Raw genomic sequence first — 17,494 nt, 5'->3', positions numbered from 1 at the left:
AGCATATGTGCTTTCTGCTATCCCTCCCCCCACAGGATGACAATATAGTGCTGATAGGGGAGAGCAGAGAAGGAGCTCAGGAGACTGTACTCAGCCTCTAGAGGCCCTGGAGGGGGCGGACTGCAGTAGTATCCACACTTCCGTGGCCTGTTCACAGAAGGTGTAAGCCAGGGCTGGGAGGTGGGGCTGGGTTTTCCCAGTGGGGCATGGCTCAGGAGCCCCAGGCTACAGTGGGAGCTCCTACAATGCGCTGGCCCTCAGGCTCAGTAAGGTGAAGAAATGGGAGAGGGTCTTTGCAGACACCCACCACATTCCACCAAGCTTTGCCATGGTGTCCAACCTATAAATGGGCCACAGTCTGTACCCAGCCACGCCCTTGTGGGGTTGTTCTTAGGTGAGGAGGAGGAAAGTGCCAAGACAAGGCTCCTAAATGCCACTGTCTGCAGTTTCTAGACACTTGCAGCTGCCAGCTCTGTGGCACCCAGCTCCTGGGGGTGGGGCTGCCTCCAGGACTGGGGCTGGTGGAGAGGGCAGCCAAGTTGGAGAAGAAAGTCAAGGATCACCCCAATGGCAAGGTGTTTGGGGGTGGCTCAGGGAGGCAGGGAGCGGGGTGGCCTCAATGGGGATGGAAGCCATAGGCTTGGCAGAGGTGGCACCAGGGCCCACAGAGCATCATGGCTGGGTCAGGGCTTCAGTGCGAGCATCCTCCTGACCCTCTGAGCCAGGCATGGACCGGGCACATGGGCCCTCTTGTGTCCACTTGAAGGAGAGCCGTGGTGGCTTAGTCAGGGCTGTGGGTGGGTTGTGGGGGTGGTGGTGGGGGGGACTGGTTGGCTCCTCCAGCTTTCATAGGGCTGTCTTTTTCTTCTAGAACTCTTCACCTGCTCCCCTACTGCCCACCTCACAAGAGTGTCCTGTGCCAAGAAGGAGCCCCAGAGCTGTCAGCAGGAAATAAGAGGCTGAGGAAGCAGGTGAGAGAAGACTGGAGCAGGACAGAGAGCCACTGGAGAGCTGGCAGGCGCCGACAGGCAGAGGCTTGCCAGAAGGAGCCTGGAACGCCAGGTCAGCACTTCTCTGCCTGGCCACAGCCTCACCGAGCCTGGCCCAGCTCCCTTCTTTCCTGGCTCACCCTGCCCACCCCAAGAAGGGAGCCCTAGCTAGAGAGGAAGCAGCACCCTGGAACAAGGGTCAGGAGCCTGGCATTTGAGCCCCAATTCTGCCATACCCCACTGCGTGACCCCGAGGAAGGTGGGGGTGGGGGAAGATGTGCTCACTGTTGAGTGTGTGGAATCATTCGACTCCTGGCAGAAAGGAAGGGAACAACACATCCTGGGAATGACAATGATCAGTGAGGAATATTCAAATCTGGTTTCTAGAAAAGGAGCGTATCTGTGTCAGCCTGTCCACTCCCATTCTCACCACCTCATTCCAGCGAGACCTCCCAGCCACAACATGGACCAAGAATGAGGATCAGAGCCGGTCTAGGACCTGCCCAGGAGCAGACAGTGGGTTCACTGAGCAGGACTCCATCTCTGGTCCGCACCATCTAGGAAGCTCAATGGTTCAGATGTCTCCAGCCTGAAACATGTACACTATTTCCCCAACAGCAAACTTTTATGGTCTGAGCTGCCCGTGACTATAAAATAAACAATATCCTTGGCTGAGGATTGAAAGCAAGATTTCTTGGCTGGAAGCGCATGGTTCACTCCTTATGTGGGGTACATCTTATGTTCTGATACGAAGCTTGGGAAGGCACACGACATACATTCCAGGGAACTCTCGTGTCTTCATTAACCTAAACAGCTGCACGTGGCAGTGCCCACTGAGAACCAAGTAAGCGCTGGGTGTTATTCCTGAGCAGAAATTGACTTCTGTTCCGGAACAGCTTTTCCTACCGTGCCTTCTCTGGAAAGCTCTGCCGGCCCCCAAGCATGGCTGAGTCACTGAGAGTTCACAGGAAAAGAGAAGGACAGGGATTATAGCAATTCCAGCCCAGCCACCAGGGAAGGGGGTGCTCAAGAGAGGCTGGACCACCAGGGCTTGGGGGAAGGACACTTGGCAAGCTCATGGCTTAGGTCTCCAGACTCAGACTCCCCCTCCCAACTACGTTACCACCTAGACAGCCATCCCTGATCAGCCCCATCCTATGCCAGAGGTCCCACATCTGCAGCCGACATCAACACACCCATGTCCACTCCCACTTCCTGGGTACCGGCTACAAGCTGAGCACGGTGCAAGAGACAACACCCCTCAGACGCTCCCTCTGCTAACCTGGGCCTGATCGAGAGGGACACAGGAACACAATGGAGTATCTCATCACTGAGCCCAGGGCCTGGACCCTTGGCTGAATCCCCCAGTGATAATTCCACTTAATCTGCTGTTCCTAAGCCAACCATTGGCAGGAGATACCCATTAATCTCCTGTTCAGTTCTGGTCACACTTCCTGGCCCAGGCAGCCAGCAAAGAACTCCTCAAGTCCAGCACATAGCTGGGAGCCCCACCCCGACCACTTCAAGAGCTCAGGTCTTTGAGACTCTGCATTTCCACATAAAGAGCGATAGCTCTGGAGCCCGTGGCCTGACAGCAACACATTTTGCAGCCTTCTGGGGGTGACGGATGGCCTGCTCTTCACATCACTATTTCAAACATTAACATAATCTCCCAGGATGAATGTGGTTGCTCGCGCCTAATCAATCACCCGCCCACCCCTTGATCCCTCATCTCACCAAGCACGCGCTTGCCACTCACCTCCTGCTGCATGCAGTGCCCTGAGCGGGCAGCACCACTCTCCGGGGCAGTTCGGCCTGGCCACCCCACACGTTGCAAGGACAGTGCCTCTGGCTTCCGTGCACAACTACGTTCCACTGGAGCCGCCAGGGCCTGGACTCCCACCCCATATGCGGCCTCAAACACAGACCTCCTCTCCTGAAAAGCCCGACACCTCCCATCAGAGCTGACCAGGTACCACTGCAACACGGTGACCTGGGGAAGAGCAGATCAAGACCCGAAGGCGTCCATGTTTCTGTTTCCCCACCTGCCCCGAGAGGTCCCACATGTCCCATCACAGCGGGTCCTCAGCTGCGCCACGCCTTCCTCACTCCTTATTTCTGAAGCCCTTCCCCCATTCGCAGCTGGAAGAGGGTCCCTAAAGGGAGAGCCAGTGGCACCGGGCTTACCTCGCGGAGCTGCTGGACGCCCCCAAAGATTCGCATCACACCATCAATCTCCTGCTCCAGGCGCCGGGCCCAGTGCTGCATCCTGTGTGCAGAGAGGAGAGAAGTGTCAGGAGGACCCGCCTGCAGCTCGAGCAGCCCCGCCCCGGCCACCTGGAGGTGACCCACAGCAGCCGCCCCTTCAGAACCCAGTTTTCACTAGAGAAGAAACAGGCTGGGAATGACTCTCTTTCCCTTTGAAGTCTGGACCTGGTGGCCCAGGCTCTCCTCACATACTGTCGGATGGCCAGGGAGGGGAGCAGATTAGAGTTTAAATGCAACTCAGGGAGTCCAGTGGCTCTGAGAAGCCTGCAGCGAGACTATTTTTCACTGTGAAGAGGCAGCCCTTGATGCTGCTGCTCTGAACCTGGGGACTGAGGACACCAGGGAGGAGGGGACGTGGGTGAGCCTGATGTCTGCTGCATCTCAGAGCCTCCTGCCCCCAAGGCTGGGTGGCACTGGGGCAAGGGGAGGGCAGGTGAGCGAGAGTTGCTGCGTAACTTGGGGCAGCTCCCTGCCCCTCGGGGCCTCCTCTAAACAGTGGACGTGGATGACTTCCTTGCCTTTCCAGCAAACTAGTAAACAGAGGTTCATCGCTGGATGCCCCGCATGAACCATCCACCCGCAAGTCCAGTTCAGACCAGCCGGTCCCTTTCTGGGTACCTGGAGAGCCCCACGAGCCCTCCACCTGAGCCGCCAGCCTGAGCAGGTCTCCTTTGCACTGGTGCCACCCGAGGTTGTTTTAATCCACCTGGGTCTCACTGTCTTCCTCCAGGATAATTTGGGGCCACCTTGTAGGGTATGAGAAGCACACAAGAGAACTGGAGAGTCAAGGGTACTGCATGGGAATCTATGAGAGGACAGGATGGACAGGCAGTCACAAGACCCCATGTTCTCAGCCCACACTTATGAACTGGGATGGTAACTGGGGGAAGAGCTGGCCTGGAGGCTAACCTGTAACCCCGCTTCACGCAGTGCCAGATCAGGTGAGCAAAATCACACCAGCCCTGGCCAAGGGCTGCTGGCTGGAAAGACAGTTTTCATATGGTCGAAAGCGTTTTCTGCCGTGATCAAGGTCTCCACCCTAATGTATCTGAAAGGCACCTCAACTTCCTGTCCCCACCAGACACAGAACACGGCCTTTCCAGGGAGGGCTCATAGGAGAATTCTCACAAAGACTGAAATATGCCCATGGGTTAAGCACATCCCAGGAGTGGGGGAAAAGCCAGTCCCCCACCTCTGCAGGGGTACCCCAGGAGCCATGTGATCCAGGAGATTGAGTCTGGCCCCAATCCTGCCCTGGTCCTGTAGCCTCCCCTACCTCTGCCAGTGCTGCTCGGGGCCAGGGCTCTTACAGCTCTCTGGGTCAGAGGAGCTTGACTCTTTACTCCAGCCCCCTGCCCCACATCCCTGTGGCTGGGGGCTGGGCCCTTGCCATTGTGTGTGCCCGGGTCGGTTGGCATGGGAACTCAGATCAGGAGGCGGGCGGATCACTAATTGCAATTTGCCAAGCTGAATGTCAGGACTGTGATGGAAAAAAAAAAAAAAAAATCAACATCAAAAGAAAGAGGTATTAGCTTTAGCTTGTTGCTGGTTTAAGCCACAGCCTGATGCCCACCTCTGCGCCCCACTGCAGGGAAAAAGTGAACACTGAGCGCTGGGGGAGGCCAGGCTGCAGGCCCGGCTACGAAGGGTGATCAGGTCTTAACCACCAGCTGGGGGAGGGCAAAGCGAGCAGAGAATGGACAGCCTGCCTGGCCTCTGGCTCCTGTCCACCAGGCACTGATGGCTTGGCCCTGGCTGAGGATGGACAGTGTGGCAGGTGGCTGTTTTATGCTCCTGAGACAGAGCCTGGGGTGGGGGGCTGGCTAATGTTGAGATGGGCTGCCGCACAGTCCTGTGTCCAGCTAGGCAGGTGGCACATGAATGGCTGAGGTCAAGGAACTGATCTCCAAGGGAACTGTTAGCTCTACCCTGGGCCTGACCCTGACCTCAGCCACTCCCTGGTCTAGGGGACAGAATGCCGATCACCATATTCCTGAGACAGGTACAAGGGCTCCCGTGATGTACAAGGTGTGGGGCCAGCATGTCAATTTTCACAGAGAAGCAAAGCCCCACTTACCATCCCACTTTACAGATGAGTAAACTGAGGCTCAGAGGCTTTAAAAGTGACCCACCCAAGGTCATCCACCCAGGAAGTGGTGAACTTGACCCAGGGGTGTGCTGGAGTTAGCAACAGCCGATAGTATGCAACTCCTCCCAACTCTGCATTCAGCGTCCTCACCTTGGGAGCTTGAAATCGTCGTAGTGGAAATTCTCATAGCCCAGAAATCTGCAAATGCTGCCAATCTCAGTTTTTTTTCCCCCAGAGAGTGAACTGTCAACATTTACCAACACAGCACTGATATGACCCCAGGCTGTTGACTCTTTTCTAGTGTATCTATAGGTCTTTGGTGCTAGAATTTCACAGGTAAGTAAAGAAAAATTAGTTGAAAGAGCAGACATGGATGCCGAGTTTTTATTTTGCTCAGACAACACATTGCTATTGTTACCATTATTATAATCACCATCATTTCATCAAAAAAGGCTACTGCAACACAAAAAAAATGTTTAAAGAACTAAATCTCAGAATAAAGTCCAATTCTTCCCAAGACACATCCATATCCACATCCACTCTCCCTCTCCCCCCCCGCCACACACACGTCTTCCCACCCTCCACCACCCCCCACCCCCAGCTGAGCAGCTCTAGACCCTGCTAGGGGCCCACAGGGACGGGCCTACCCACACCACATCAGAACACGCACACCCTCCTGGGGTCTAGGGCTGGCTCTAGCCCTTGGTTTGGCACAGTGGGTCTGCTGGGTAGACCCCAGCTGCACTGCCCATCATCACGATACCATGGAAATCAAGATATTCTGATTTGTTACCTAAACCAAACCCAACTAGGAAGGCAACACATGTCCAAGAGTTTAAAAGAAAGTGACAGATCATTGATTTCATCATCACAGAGATGTGATTTGGGGGCTCCAGGGTTTGGCTGGTGCCCCAGTGCTGGCTCCAAGGGTAACAAATGGGACCAAGGAGGCCAGGAGTCAACCATGTACCTGCAGTGTTCCTGCCCAGAGGCCAGAGAAATCACCCTGGCCAGCCCAGTCACACTCCAGCAGAAGGGCATGGGGACTTTGGAAGGATGGGGGAGACATTAGGACCCACGGCTCCACTGGGTCAAAGGCAAACTGACCAAATCCTGCCTGGGGTCCCAACAATCTGGACCCAAGTGCCCGGATATGCCACCGCCTCCCGGGCCAGACAGTGTGGCCCATGGGTCACCCTCCCAACATGACAGATCCACCTGCTGGCTCCCCATATCCCTGTGATTTTCCATGCTCTTCACTGAGATGACACTGCTCATTGCCAAGTGTCTCCAAGTGCCAAATTAGCACAACAGTGAGGAGAGAGAGCATCTGGGAGGAGGCACGTGCAGCCAGGGACTGCAGCCGGCAGGATGCCTGGGGTGGGTACGAGAGGCTGGGGACAGCCTCACACCACTGTGTCCCCCGATGTGCCCGAACCTAGTGGGGTAGAGGCACTGAGCCCCCATTTCACAAACAAGAAAACTGAGGCCGCTGGCAAGGAGCTATCTTCTACAGAGAGAAGCCAGGCCCACCCGTCCTCCTGGGTCCATCAGCTCTATGACCCCACCTGCCCAAGGACGGTGTAGCCTCTGGGAGGCCTCAGGGAGAGGCTACCTCTGCAAGCTGTCTGTGTGAATGTGGAAAGTTCTTGCCCCTCGGAACCTCAGCTTTCTGGTCTGTAAACAGGGACAGTAATGATTAGCTGAATAACTTTCAGGGCCAAATCCACAGGGCAACTTTGATGAGCAGTATTATTATTTGGCAGTCCCCTGGGGGCTAGAAGCTTATCAAATTCAGACTCCCTCTCCCCCACCCAGTGTTTAGGAAATCTTCCCTGCTTGCCTGCTTGTGGGGAAGGGGCATGGAGGTAGGGTGCTAGAAATACGGTTTCCCTAATAGCTCCTGCAATCCCCTGCTCCCCAGACTAAGAGAGGCAGGGAGCAGGCACAGGGCCAAGATGTGTGTGTCCGAGGGCTAGCGGGCTGAGGGCAAGCCCAGCAGGAAGAAGACAACATTAGGTGCTGTGGTGCTCTCTGGGTCTCAGTCTCCAAGGCATGTTTCAGAACCAAGAGGAGTATGTGAGGCAAGAGGAGGTGTCATCATCAAGCAGGGGAGCAAAATCATCCATGTGTGGGGTGAGGAACGGAAGCTGAGGGCCCCTTTAGCAGACAGAACCATTGAGACCCCAGCTAGAAGGCTGGGGAGGCCCAGGTCAAACTACAGAGCACCTGGGGTGAGGGCGTATAGCCCTGAGGCTGGCTGCACAGGCTTGTCCAGAGGGAGAAGAGGGAGGGGAGTGGAGGGGAGGGGTGGGGGCGGGAGGGGAGGGACGGGAGGAGGAAGAGGGGAAGGAGTGAAGAGGGAAGAGGGGAAGAGCCTGCGTGCAGATGCAGCAGCACAGTTTAAACTGTTGCCAGTTGTTAATTTTATACGTGAAGTTGTTGATCAGAATGTGATTTAATTGTACAGTATAATCCAGGCTTTTGGAATAAATTATGCAGAAAACTCATCTATAATTAAACAAATCAAAAAACCAGAGACAGGTGACACTGCAGGTTCACCCTCAGAGGGCACTGCTAGGTGTGGGCGGCTGGACCCTGCAGAGGGACTAGAGGGAAGGGGGAGGGCTCTGTTCAAGAGCAGACAGGGGAAGGCCTGGGAGAGGCTAAGGCCCACCAGGGCTGAGGGTTTCCGGGCCCCCAACTACCTCTGCAGGCCTTTTCACCACTCCCAAGGAGGCATTTTTTGCCACCAAAGTCCTGCTACAGACTGCCTCCACCAGGCAGGCTGCCTGGATAAACCCCATCCACTGGGGGCCTAAGAGCAGTCTACAGCCTTCCCTGCTCAGCTCAAGCAGGGCAGTCATCGTGGAGCAGGAGATGCTGAGGGTAGAAGAACAGGTGAGGCTGGAGGAGTGGAGGGCAGGGCTGGGCTCGGGCAGTGAGGAGTGTGGGGGAGGCCACTTGCTGTCGAGGGTACGTGAACCAAATTTGGCCGTGGTGGGGGCCAACAGGTCTCCTGCTTCTCTCGTGACAGACTGGCCAATTATTCTCTTAGTTCTGGGGGAGGCGATGATTTAAATTAAAGTGCTATTTAATTATTCTATTTCAGCTGGCCTGCCACCTCCCACCTTGGTGCCTTCGCAGTGTTCTGAAGGGGAAAGAAAACGTAGGGCAGGAGCTGGGTGGTGGTCTGGGAGAGACAGAGGGAGAGATGGGAGGGATAGAGACATGAAAAGAGCCCAGGAGACCTGGTCCAGAGGGCCTGGGTATCATGTTTACCCTGTCGCAGGGGAAGATGACTTGTAAGGAGGCAAGGAGGCCATTCCCCATTCCAGCCACGAAAGGCCACCCCGAGCTCAGAGAGCAGTAGTGGCCCCTGCTGAAAGAGGGCTTGGGATGTGGCCAGCCCCTCCGCTAGGCCACAGCCCTGCTGCCAACAGCAGGAAGCTCCAGACTGCACCCCAGACTGTGGCACCTCCAGAGCCACTTCCCCCAAGGAGTCCTCCCTGACCACTAAGTGGATATCCCTCTCTACCTAGACTGAGTGCCCAGATTCAGCCCTGGCTCTTCCATGACCTTGGACCAGATGTGCCCTCTTAGGCCTCAGTTTTCCCATCTGGAAAATGGAGATAAAGCTCACCACTTGTCCACCTCCCAGGACCCAAAACAAGCAGGAGGGGACTGGTGCCCCACGGAAGGGATGCTAACCATGATGACTGCCCCAACACACATGTGCACAGACTCATCTGGGCAGCAGGGCTGTCCTCTCCTCAGTCCAGTCCCCCTCCTCAGACCCGCTCTCATAAAGTGTGGGATGGCTGTGTCTCCTCCTTGGACTGGGCTTCTGGGTGGGCCACAGCCCCCTCCTGCACTACCTAAGAGACCTCGCCTGACCCAGGGGAGACTCCCAGGAAAAGGCAGGGCCTCTACGATCAGAGCGTCCTTGCTGCTTATCCGCTCAGGAGAGAAGACTCTTGGGCCTCAACATCTTTTGGGGCTCAAAGCCCAGAGTAGGGCCCCTGATCTTGATTGGATCACAGCCTCCGAAAAACAAAGAGCAAGTGTAGCCAAGGTCATTCACTCTCAAGAGGCCAAGTGGTCAAATCACTCCAAGCCATTGAGGCCAGAGTGCTTGGAGGTGTGTAGACCAGTCAGCGCCGGCCTGGCACTGCACCAACCATGGTGGGGTGGGGCTGCACTGGAGCCTGGGGAGATGGAAGCATGCCGGTTCAGCCAAGTCACATGGAATAACGCTCCCTGGTTAGCCATCCACCTCTTTACAAGCAGGTAAGCTGAGATGCAGACTCAAAGGGACAGGCTCATCTTCAACAGATTTGATTCAGCTTAAAGGACTCCTAAGAAAAAAACCCCTGGAGGCTCAGATAGTAAAGCGTCTGCCTATAATGCAGAAGACCCAGGTTCAATCCCTGGGTCGGGAAGATCCCCTAGAGAAGGAAATGGCAACCCACTCCAGTACTCTTGCCTGGAAAATCCCATGGACAGAGAAGCGTGGTGGGCTACAGTCTATGGGGTCGCAAAGAGTTGGACATGACTGAGCGACTTCACTTTAAGGGACTCCTAAGTGTGAGTAACATGGGGCCCCAGGAGCACTGTCTCCACCCCCACCTATCCATCCCATGCACAGAGAGGAAGGCAGCCCACTTATCGCAAGGGATCGTCAGAGATTCCCTGGTGCCGGGGAGGGGCTGGTGCTGCTGAAGCTCAAATTAGTCCAAATCCATCGGTCTCGACTATGTGTGTCTTGGGACCCTGCCCAAATACTGCTCCTTAATGAGGTTATTAATTACGGGCTGTCCCTTCCCTTTCTTCATCGGGGAGAAAGCCTTCCTTCCAGTCGGCTCTTGGCTGGGAGGCTGCAAGCCTGTGCCTCCCCACTTAGACTACCGGTGAACAGTCGTTCACTTTAATTAGGGCGTCAGGTCCAGCCCAGTATTTACTCCTAATAGCCTGATGGGGGGAGGGGAGAAGGCCTGGAAGCAGGGAGCCGCAATCACCCAGGGCTGGCAGAGCCGGGCAGTCCACTTGGCTCAGAGAGGGATGGACAGTGTTCCAGGCTCACACAGTAGGAGGCCACAGCATTCTGCCTCACTCCCCGCCATCAGGGCCGGACTGAGGACCCACAGGGGCTCCTGCAGCCAGGGAGGACCTCGAGGAGTGGGACAAGCCAGCAACAGACAGGCTGAGAAGGAGGTTTCCCAGGGGAGATTAGGAAGCCAGCATGGAAGGCCCACCTGAGCCTGACTTGTCTCTCTCTGATGTGGTTAGTTGTGTGACCTTGGCGACATCCTTTCCCTCGTCTGGGCCTCAGTTAACTCATCTAGAAAGTGAACTGGAGCAACACAGTATTATGTCAATACTGTCACACCCAGAACCACAGGGCTCCTGAGCAGCCCTTCAGCGGGGCCCTCCTCTCCAGGCCTGGCCTGGGGCAGTGGGAGCAGTCCCTGCAGAACTAGGAGAGGGCTTAGTGGAGGCACTAGGGAGCCAGGGAAACGAAGAAGGTGCACAGAAGGAAGCGGGCCATTGGTCTGCAGGACTGCGGACGACTGAGGCCCAGACCCAGGCTGTGGACTCGGCCAGGGCAGGCAGTGGCTCCCAGGCTGAATCTCCTTCGGCCCCTGCCGTGTGCCAGGTCCCGTTCTGTGGTCCACACCCGGCTCTGTGGTTTGGACTCTCCAGGTCTCAGTTTCCCTCTCTGCCCCAGGAGGGATGGCCTGGGGTCTCCAGAGGCCACTCGGGGGTTTGTTTCCAAGGGGTTGAGTGAGGCCTCATGCCCGGCTCACCGGGCCTGAATTACCTTCACAGCAGTTAGATCATCATCCCTGGTCCTCAGAGGGGAAAACTGAGGTACAGAGCAACTGCATGAGGTGCCCAAGGCCACACGGCTGATGAGCACACAGCTCTGCCCAGCTGCGGCATGGCCGGTCCACCTGGATGCCTAATGGGCCTCTCAAACTGAATGGGTCCAAAACCCAGGCCCTTCCCCTCCCTCTGAACCCTCTTCTCCCTCTCTCCACACCCCCGGATGTCAGCTCTTTGGTTCAGGCCAGAAGCCTCAGGGTGACCTGGAACCTGCTTTCTCTCGTGCCCATATCCCATCTCAGCAAGTGCCGTGGGCTCCACCTTCACAACCCGCCCACCACCCTCCACCTCCCCAACCCCCCGCCTGCCTGGGCCATGGTCATCTCTTTCCAGGACAAGTGATGGAATCACCAGTTCACTGGTCTTCAGCCTCTGCCCTTTGGAACCCCCGCTTCCCGCCGCGCCCCCGCCTAAGGCTGTTCACCTCCACACTCAGCCAGAGTGTCCTGCTGGAACAGTGCGCCTCCTCAGTCAACACCCAAAGCCCATCCAGGGGCCGAACTCACAATGGCCTCTCTGACCTCACTTCTCAGGCCACACTGGCCTCCTCACTGTGGCTTGAATACACTCCTGTAGTCCCTGCCCAGCCTTTGCACACGGTATTCCCTTGGCCTGGATCAGCCTCTTCTCAGAAGTCCTCAAGGCTCCCCTCTCGCCTCGTTCGGGGAAGTCCACTGTGCCCCCTCCTCCCATTTTAAGTGGTACCCTCCCAGCAGCCACCGATCTCCGTGCCCTCCAGGGGTTATTGTTTTAGCTAAAATTCCCTCAGACCTCCTCTTCTTTACTGCCCCCACTGCGCTGGGCTGGGAGCCCTGAGGGAGGAGGCCCCAGGTCTCCAGCCTGGAGGAACAGGCCCTTGGCCGAGCAAGCGCACCTCCCCAGCCGGCTCCAAGCCCCACACCGTCCTGCCCAGCCCGCACACGATGGCCACGGGAGCGGGCAGGTGGGGTGCGCAGTGCAGCCCTGCAGGAGGGCTAGAAGCGCAGCGGCTGCCCCAGGGACAGCCCAGGAGGCCCTCCCTTTCCCCAGCTCCTCTCCGTATGAATTATTAAAGCTCATTTATGATGGGCCTGCCCAGGCCTGTGGCTTCTGTGCATAATTCATGGCTCTCCCAGAAAGGCCGGGTGCTGGCGCAGCCACTTCTTCCAGGAAGCAAGCAACGTGCGGGCAGATCTGGGGCTGTCCTCACTCATCCCTGTCACCATGTCCGGATCTCGGGCAGCCCAGGACCTCGGCCCTCCACCCACTCTCCTCCACCTGGGATTCTGGCTCCCAGGGCTGAAGTCCACAAACTTTGTGCAGACTCACCCATCCCCGTCTCTGTGCCTCGGTTTCCATCTGTGGGCTGAAGGAGTCGCTGGTTTTCAAACCGCAGGGACTGCAGTTATCACCCGCCTCCACTCCCCTGGGGAGGCCCATGGGCTCCCAAGGTACCAACACGTGGGGTCACTGTCTGTGAATTTCCCAGCAATCTAGAGCTGGGATGTAGCACTGAACAACGGGAGCTCACAAACTAGCTAAGGGCACTCTAGACCAAAACAGAAAGTCCAGGCCAGGGATGTGGGGTATGGACAGTCACTTGGCCCAGGATCCACCGTCTGCTCCTCAGGCCTGGAGCCACCTGCCCCACTCCCTGACACGGATCGTGGGCATTTGGGGGTCTGCAGCGCCTCCTTCTCTCCCCAGCATGTTCCCCCAGGTAGTCGGGTACAAGACAAAAGAGACCAGACCCATTTAACAACCTGGCAAACTGAGGTTCAGTGAGGCTGGCTCTTGGAGCCAGGGCTGGTATACTGACACCGCCAGGTGCAGTGATGGAAGAGCCGCACCCAAGCTTGTTCTCATGAGGTGGCCAGCAGTGCTGAGGTGCCTGTGGTGGTCACCAGGAGAGTAGGGGGAACCTGGGAGCTCCAGATGCCTGCTCCTGCCCCACGCCAGTAGCCGAAGCCTGACTGGAGGTGCAAGAGAGGCTCTGTCCACGTGTCATCAACCACTCCAGTTGGATTCTGTGATTCACACATCCCATCTCCCCTCACGTACCTCCTCCCCACCCTCCAGCATGAGTCAAATCCTCTCTGAGCCACAAATAGCCGTCTTCCTTCCATTTATGTCCTGGCTATGGCCTCCTGCCTCGAGGAGGACAGAAACCCCTCTCACAGTCTTCTATTCCTTCTCAGGGAAGAAATCCCACGCCCCACCCCATGGAAGCTGGCAAGGCCCCATAGGACACACAGGTGCAAAAGAGAGGTGGAGCCAAGACCAGAAAAGAACTTAACCCATCACGGCCAGCGTTGTTGTCTGGTTTTGTGCCTCCTCTACCTGGCCAAGTCACCTCTGGTGGGAAGTCTTCCTGGATTTCTCTCCACCCTGCTCTCAAACCCATAGTCCTTACTCCACTTTACTGACCCTTGCCTTAGGTAGGGGCTGCAGTCTGGTTCCCCTCACCAAGCTCCCTGAAGAACTTCGCTTGCAGGACAGCAAAGAAGAGTCTTCTGGAAATGCTTGGGGATACATTTCCCTGAACATCCTCCCATCACCAGATTGGTGCCCCCCCGCCCCCCCCATCCACCTCTCTCTACAGTGGGGGAGAGGCTGGAAGGGAGGGCAAGAAAAAGGCTTCCCACTTCAGTAGGCAGAGCACTGAGGAAAGGAACTGATGATGCAAAGCACCTGTTGTGTGCCGGGGGCTCCTGTGTGAGCTCACTGAAGTCTCACAGCACCCCTGGCTAGGTGCGAACTGGTTCAAGCCCGCTTCATGGACAGCGACCAAGGCCACACAGCTAGTCTGTGCTCAACCAGAATTTGAACCCTGCAAAGAGTGGCTCCAGAGCTCACGCTCTGTTCCTAGGTGATCCAGCTTTCTTAATCCCAAAGTGGGCTTCAACGGCCAAGATTTAGGAAATAGGGTGCCGCTAAGGGCCACTCCTCATTTATGACCTTTTCCACCATAGAGAAGGGGTCCATTCCAAATCAGGGCCCTCACTGCCTCCCCAGGCAAGCCAAAGCTGGGCAATCAGAGAGTCCTTCCTTTTATCCCAACAAAGCCACCCTGCTGCAGGAATGATGTCTCAGCAGCGCACAGCCCTAGCTCCCTCCAATCCCTCCCATGACAGGGGAGATGCCCACTTCCTTTGCGATCTGCCCCTCCCTAGTGAGCTCCGGGCTCCTCAGTGCAAGCCAAGCTGCTTGTAAATCAAATGCAAGTGCTCGTTTGCCTTTTCTCTCCACACTCCACAGTGAATCCGTAAGCAATGTAAATTCCCTCTGCGAGACACGGCGAGTAGGGGCCTTGTGGTGCCACCCCAGCGGCCCCACCTCCTCCTGAGAAGTCCCAGGATGGTGGCCGCCCCAAAAGGAGCCACTGCCTGGTGAGCGTGTGTTGTCCTCAGAGCTGGTTTGACGAGTAGCAGGTGGTCCAACTCAGCAGGGCTTATCACAGACAAAATACTCTGGAGATGTTTCCAACCTTCTACAAATCCCTACTAGCTCCCTCACTCCCCATTCATTCATTCATGTATACAGTTACTAAGCCAAGCTCCAGGCCGGACATGGGGAAGGGACACAGTAGTGAGCAGGGCAGATGCAGGCTAGAACTTGGAATTCAACCAGAGAAGGCATCTGATCTGATCCAGACTCAGTATATGGAGGGAGGAGGAGTCCGGTGGGGGTGTGGACTGCACAGCAAGGGGTCTGACCCACCTAGGGCTCTGGCAGGTAAAGGCTGCGTTGCAGGGCAGCAGGGCAGTTCAGACAGAGGGTGCAGCACATGCTCAGAGGGTGAGCTCGGCACGGGATGATGCCCTATGAACACCACAGACCGACCACGGGCACCGAGCAGGCTGCTCGGACACTGATGCCTGCAGCACTCTGTCCTCAAGGACATGGTGAGCGAAGGATGGAGAGCTCTCGACAGTGGGGAGAGGAGCACAGTCAACGGATGGGAAACTAAGGGTTCAAAGAGCAGGGCTCTCCGCGTGGTCCTCGGCACCCAGCCTGGGAGGCTCAGCTCCTCCAGGCCCTCTCCAGAGGCACACATGCATATCCAGCTTTGACACCTCTCCATCTGGACCCCTAGTCCGCATCTCAAACTCAGTGTGTCCAATACCTGCTGGTCCCCTGGACTGACTTTTCCCAGGCCTCTTCCAGCTTACCTGGTGAAAACCGTCCTTCCAGCTGCTCAAGCCAATTGCCTGACATCTCCTGACACCCCTGTCCTTTCTCATACCCGGACCATCGGTATGTCTCACAACCACCACAGCCACCACCCTGGTGCTCCTCTGTTCACATCTCTCCCGGGGCACCCAGTTCAAAGTCATGCTAATTTAATGGCCCAGCCTGTCCAGGTCCCTGTTGCCCTCTGACCTCCCCACCTCCCATCCTCCTCCTGCTCAACCACATCCCACCTCAGGGCCTTTGCACTGGCCATTCCTCTGCTTAGAACACTCTCCTCCTAGATACTCATGTGGCTCCCACTCTCCCATCCTTCCAGGTTTTCCTCATGTTTCAGTGAGGCCCACTCTGACCTGCCCCCTCTAGTTAACCCCTCTCCCAATTCATCCTGTCCCTTCTCCATGGTGTCTGTCACCTCCCAACACAGCATGTCCTCTGTCTACATCATCTCCCCAGACTGCTGTCTGCCTGTCCTCGTCAGTGCCTGGTGCACGGCAGATGCTCACGAGCGTGGAGAGAATGAATGAACGGCAGGTTGTGGCGAGTGTCCGTGGAGGGAACAAATGTGCCCGCAGCGGGGGAGGCACCGTCTGGAAGAAGATGAACCGAGGAGGAGTCTCAGGTAGGACCAAACCCATAGGCTGTCCAACAGCCGTGTGGCCCCCTTGCACTGACTTGTGGTCACCTCTGCCCTGGCATTTGACCTGCTCTATGCTTACAATCATGGCTTCCCAGGTGGCTCAGTGGTAAAGAATCTGCCTGCCAATGCAGGAAGACCCGGGGTTAATCCCTGGTCAGGAAGATCCCCTGGATAAGGAAATGGCACCCGTTCCAGTATTCTTGCCTGGGAAATCCCATGGACAGAGGAGCCTGGAGGGCTACAGCCCATGGGGTTGCACAGAGTCAGACACAACTGAGTGACTGAGTATGCATGCACGCGTGCTCACAATCATAAAATATAGAAAACAGGATCCCATTTTAGAGATTAGAAAACTGAGGAACGAAATGACTCATAGTCACATATGCGGCTCTCTTTATAGCCCCAGCTCCTGCCCTCCTCGACCCCCATCCCCTGGACCATGCTTTCCTGCAAGCAGCAGGCAGATAGTACAGTGAGGCCAACAAAGCCCACGGCTCCAGGTCCCTCTAGACGGCTCCGTGATGTCCCCACCCTTCTACGTTTTAGAGTAATGGCCTCCTGCATACGCCAGCAGTCTGGAAATCACCTGTGAAATATATTTCCCCCAGCGCTGGCTCGGAAACCATGTAAATCACTCGGCTTAATGGCCTCTGGGATTGTTCCCCGCCACCCCTCCCCAGCCACTCTGTGCCAGGGAATGTGGGGCCGCGGGGCACGAGGCAGGCAGAGCCCCGGTCATGGGCTCCTACGAGGCAGCACGCAGGGGTGCAGCAGCCTCAGGGAGCTCAGCAGCACGAGACGGATGGGGCCTGCCTGGAGCTTGCAGAACTGAGGCTGGATCCACATGGCCAAGCCTCTCCCCCACCCCTTGTCCTTGTTCCCCATCAGTGCTTGCTCTCAGAGAAAGATGGGTCCTGGTACTCTCCCTGGGGCCCCCAGAGCCCTGACTTGGGGTGGGGCGGGGGCACCCAAGGCCTCAGGAATGGCTGGGGACCCTGAGAGGACCCGTCAGACCTCCACCCCACCTCCCCCAGCCCGCCAGGGCCTGCGTCTCATCACCCCTCAGATGCTGCCTCGTGCACCACTCATGTGCGGTTATCGTTTTCCTGGCCTCACTTCCATTTCTTCCTCCCTGACGATCTCTCCCATGGACTGTGCGCGCAGACAGCTCAGGTTTGGGGAGGGGACTTAGGTGGGGCTGGGCCATCAGGAGGCAGGTCCTGAGACATGGGAGGGCCATGGAGCGGTCAGCAGTGCAGATGAGGCCCGAGAAAGTGTCAACACAGAGGGGCAGTCAGGAAGGGACATGGCAGCCAGCTGAGGCAGCCGGGTGATCGCCCTGAAATCCCCCTGAAATGTGTGGCCGGAGGCTGCACGCTCTGGCCACTGGCCACATGTACAGAGACACCTGTGAACAGCTGGCTCCACGGGTACCAGGGCCAGGAGACTCCC

The 17,494-nt window shown here is 56.8% G+C and overlaps 1 protein-coding gene across 4 annotated transcripts in view; it reads right to left on the bottom strand.

The window, feature by feature from the left end:
* The window catches only part of CACNA2D2 (calcium voltage-gated channel auxiliary subunit alpha2delta 2), a 140,552-nt gene that overhangs the window by 111,428 nt on the left and 11,630 nt on the right, over window positions 1-17,494 (bottom strand). For all 4 annotated transcript variants that reach the window (XM_070359390.1, XM_070359388.1, XM_070359391.1 and 1 more), the window contains exon 2: window positions 3,177-3,258. In XM_070359390.1, coding sequence (XP_070215491.1) covers window positions 3,177-3,258 — 82 coding nt within the window. The remainder of the gene's footprint in view (window positions 1-3,176; window positions 3,259-17,494) is intronic.

This window comes from Bos mutus, chromosome 22 (assembly GCF_027580195.1).
Source record: "Bos mutus isolate GX-2022 chromosome 22, NWIPB_WYAK_1.1, whole genome shotgun sequence".
Taxonomy (NCBI): Eukaryota; Metazoa; Chordata; class Mammalia; order Artiodactyla; family Bovidae; genus Bos; species Bos mutus.
This window is presented reverse-complemented; position numbering and strand designations above follow the sequence as displayed.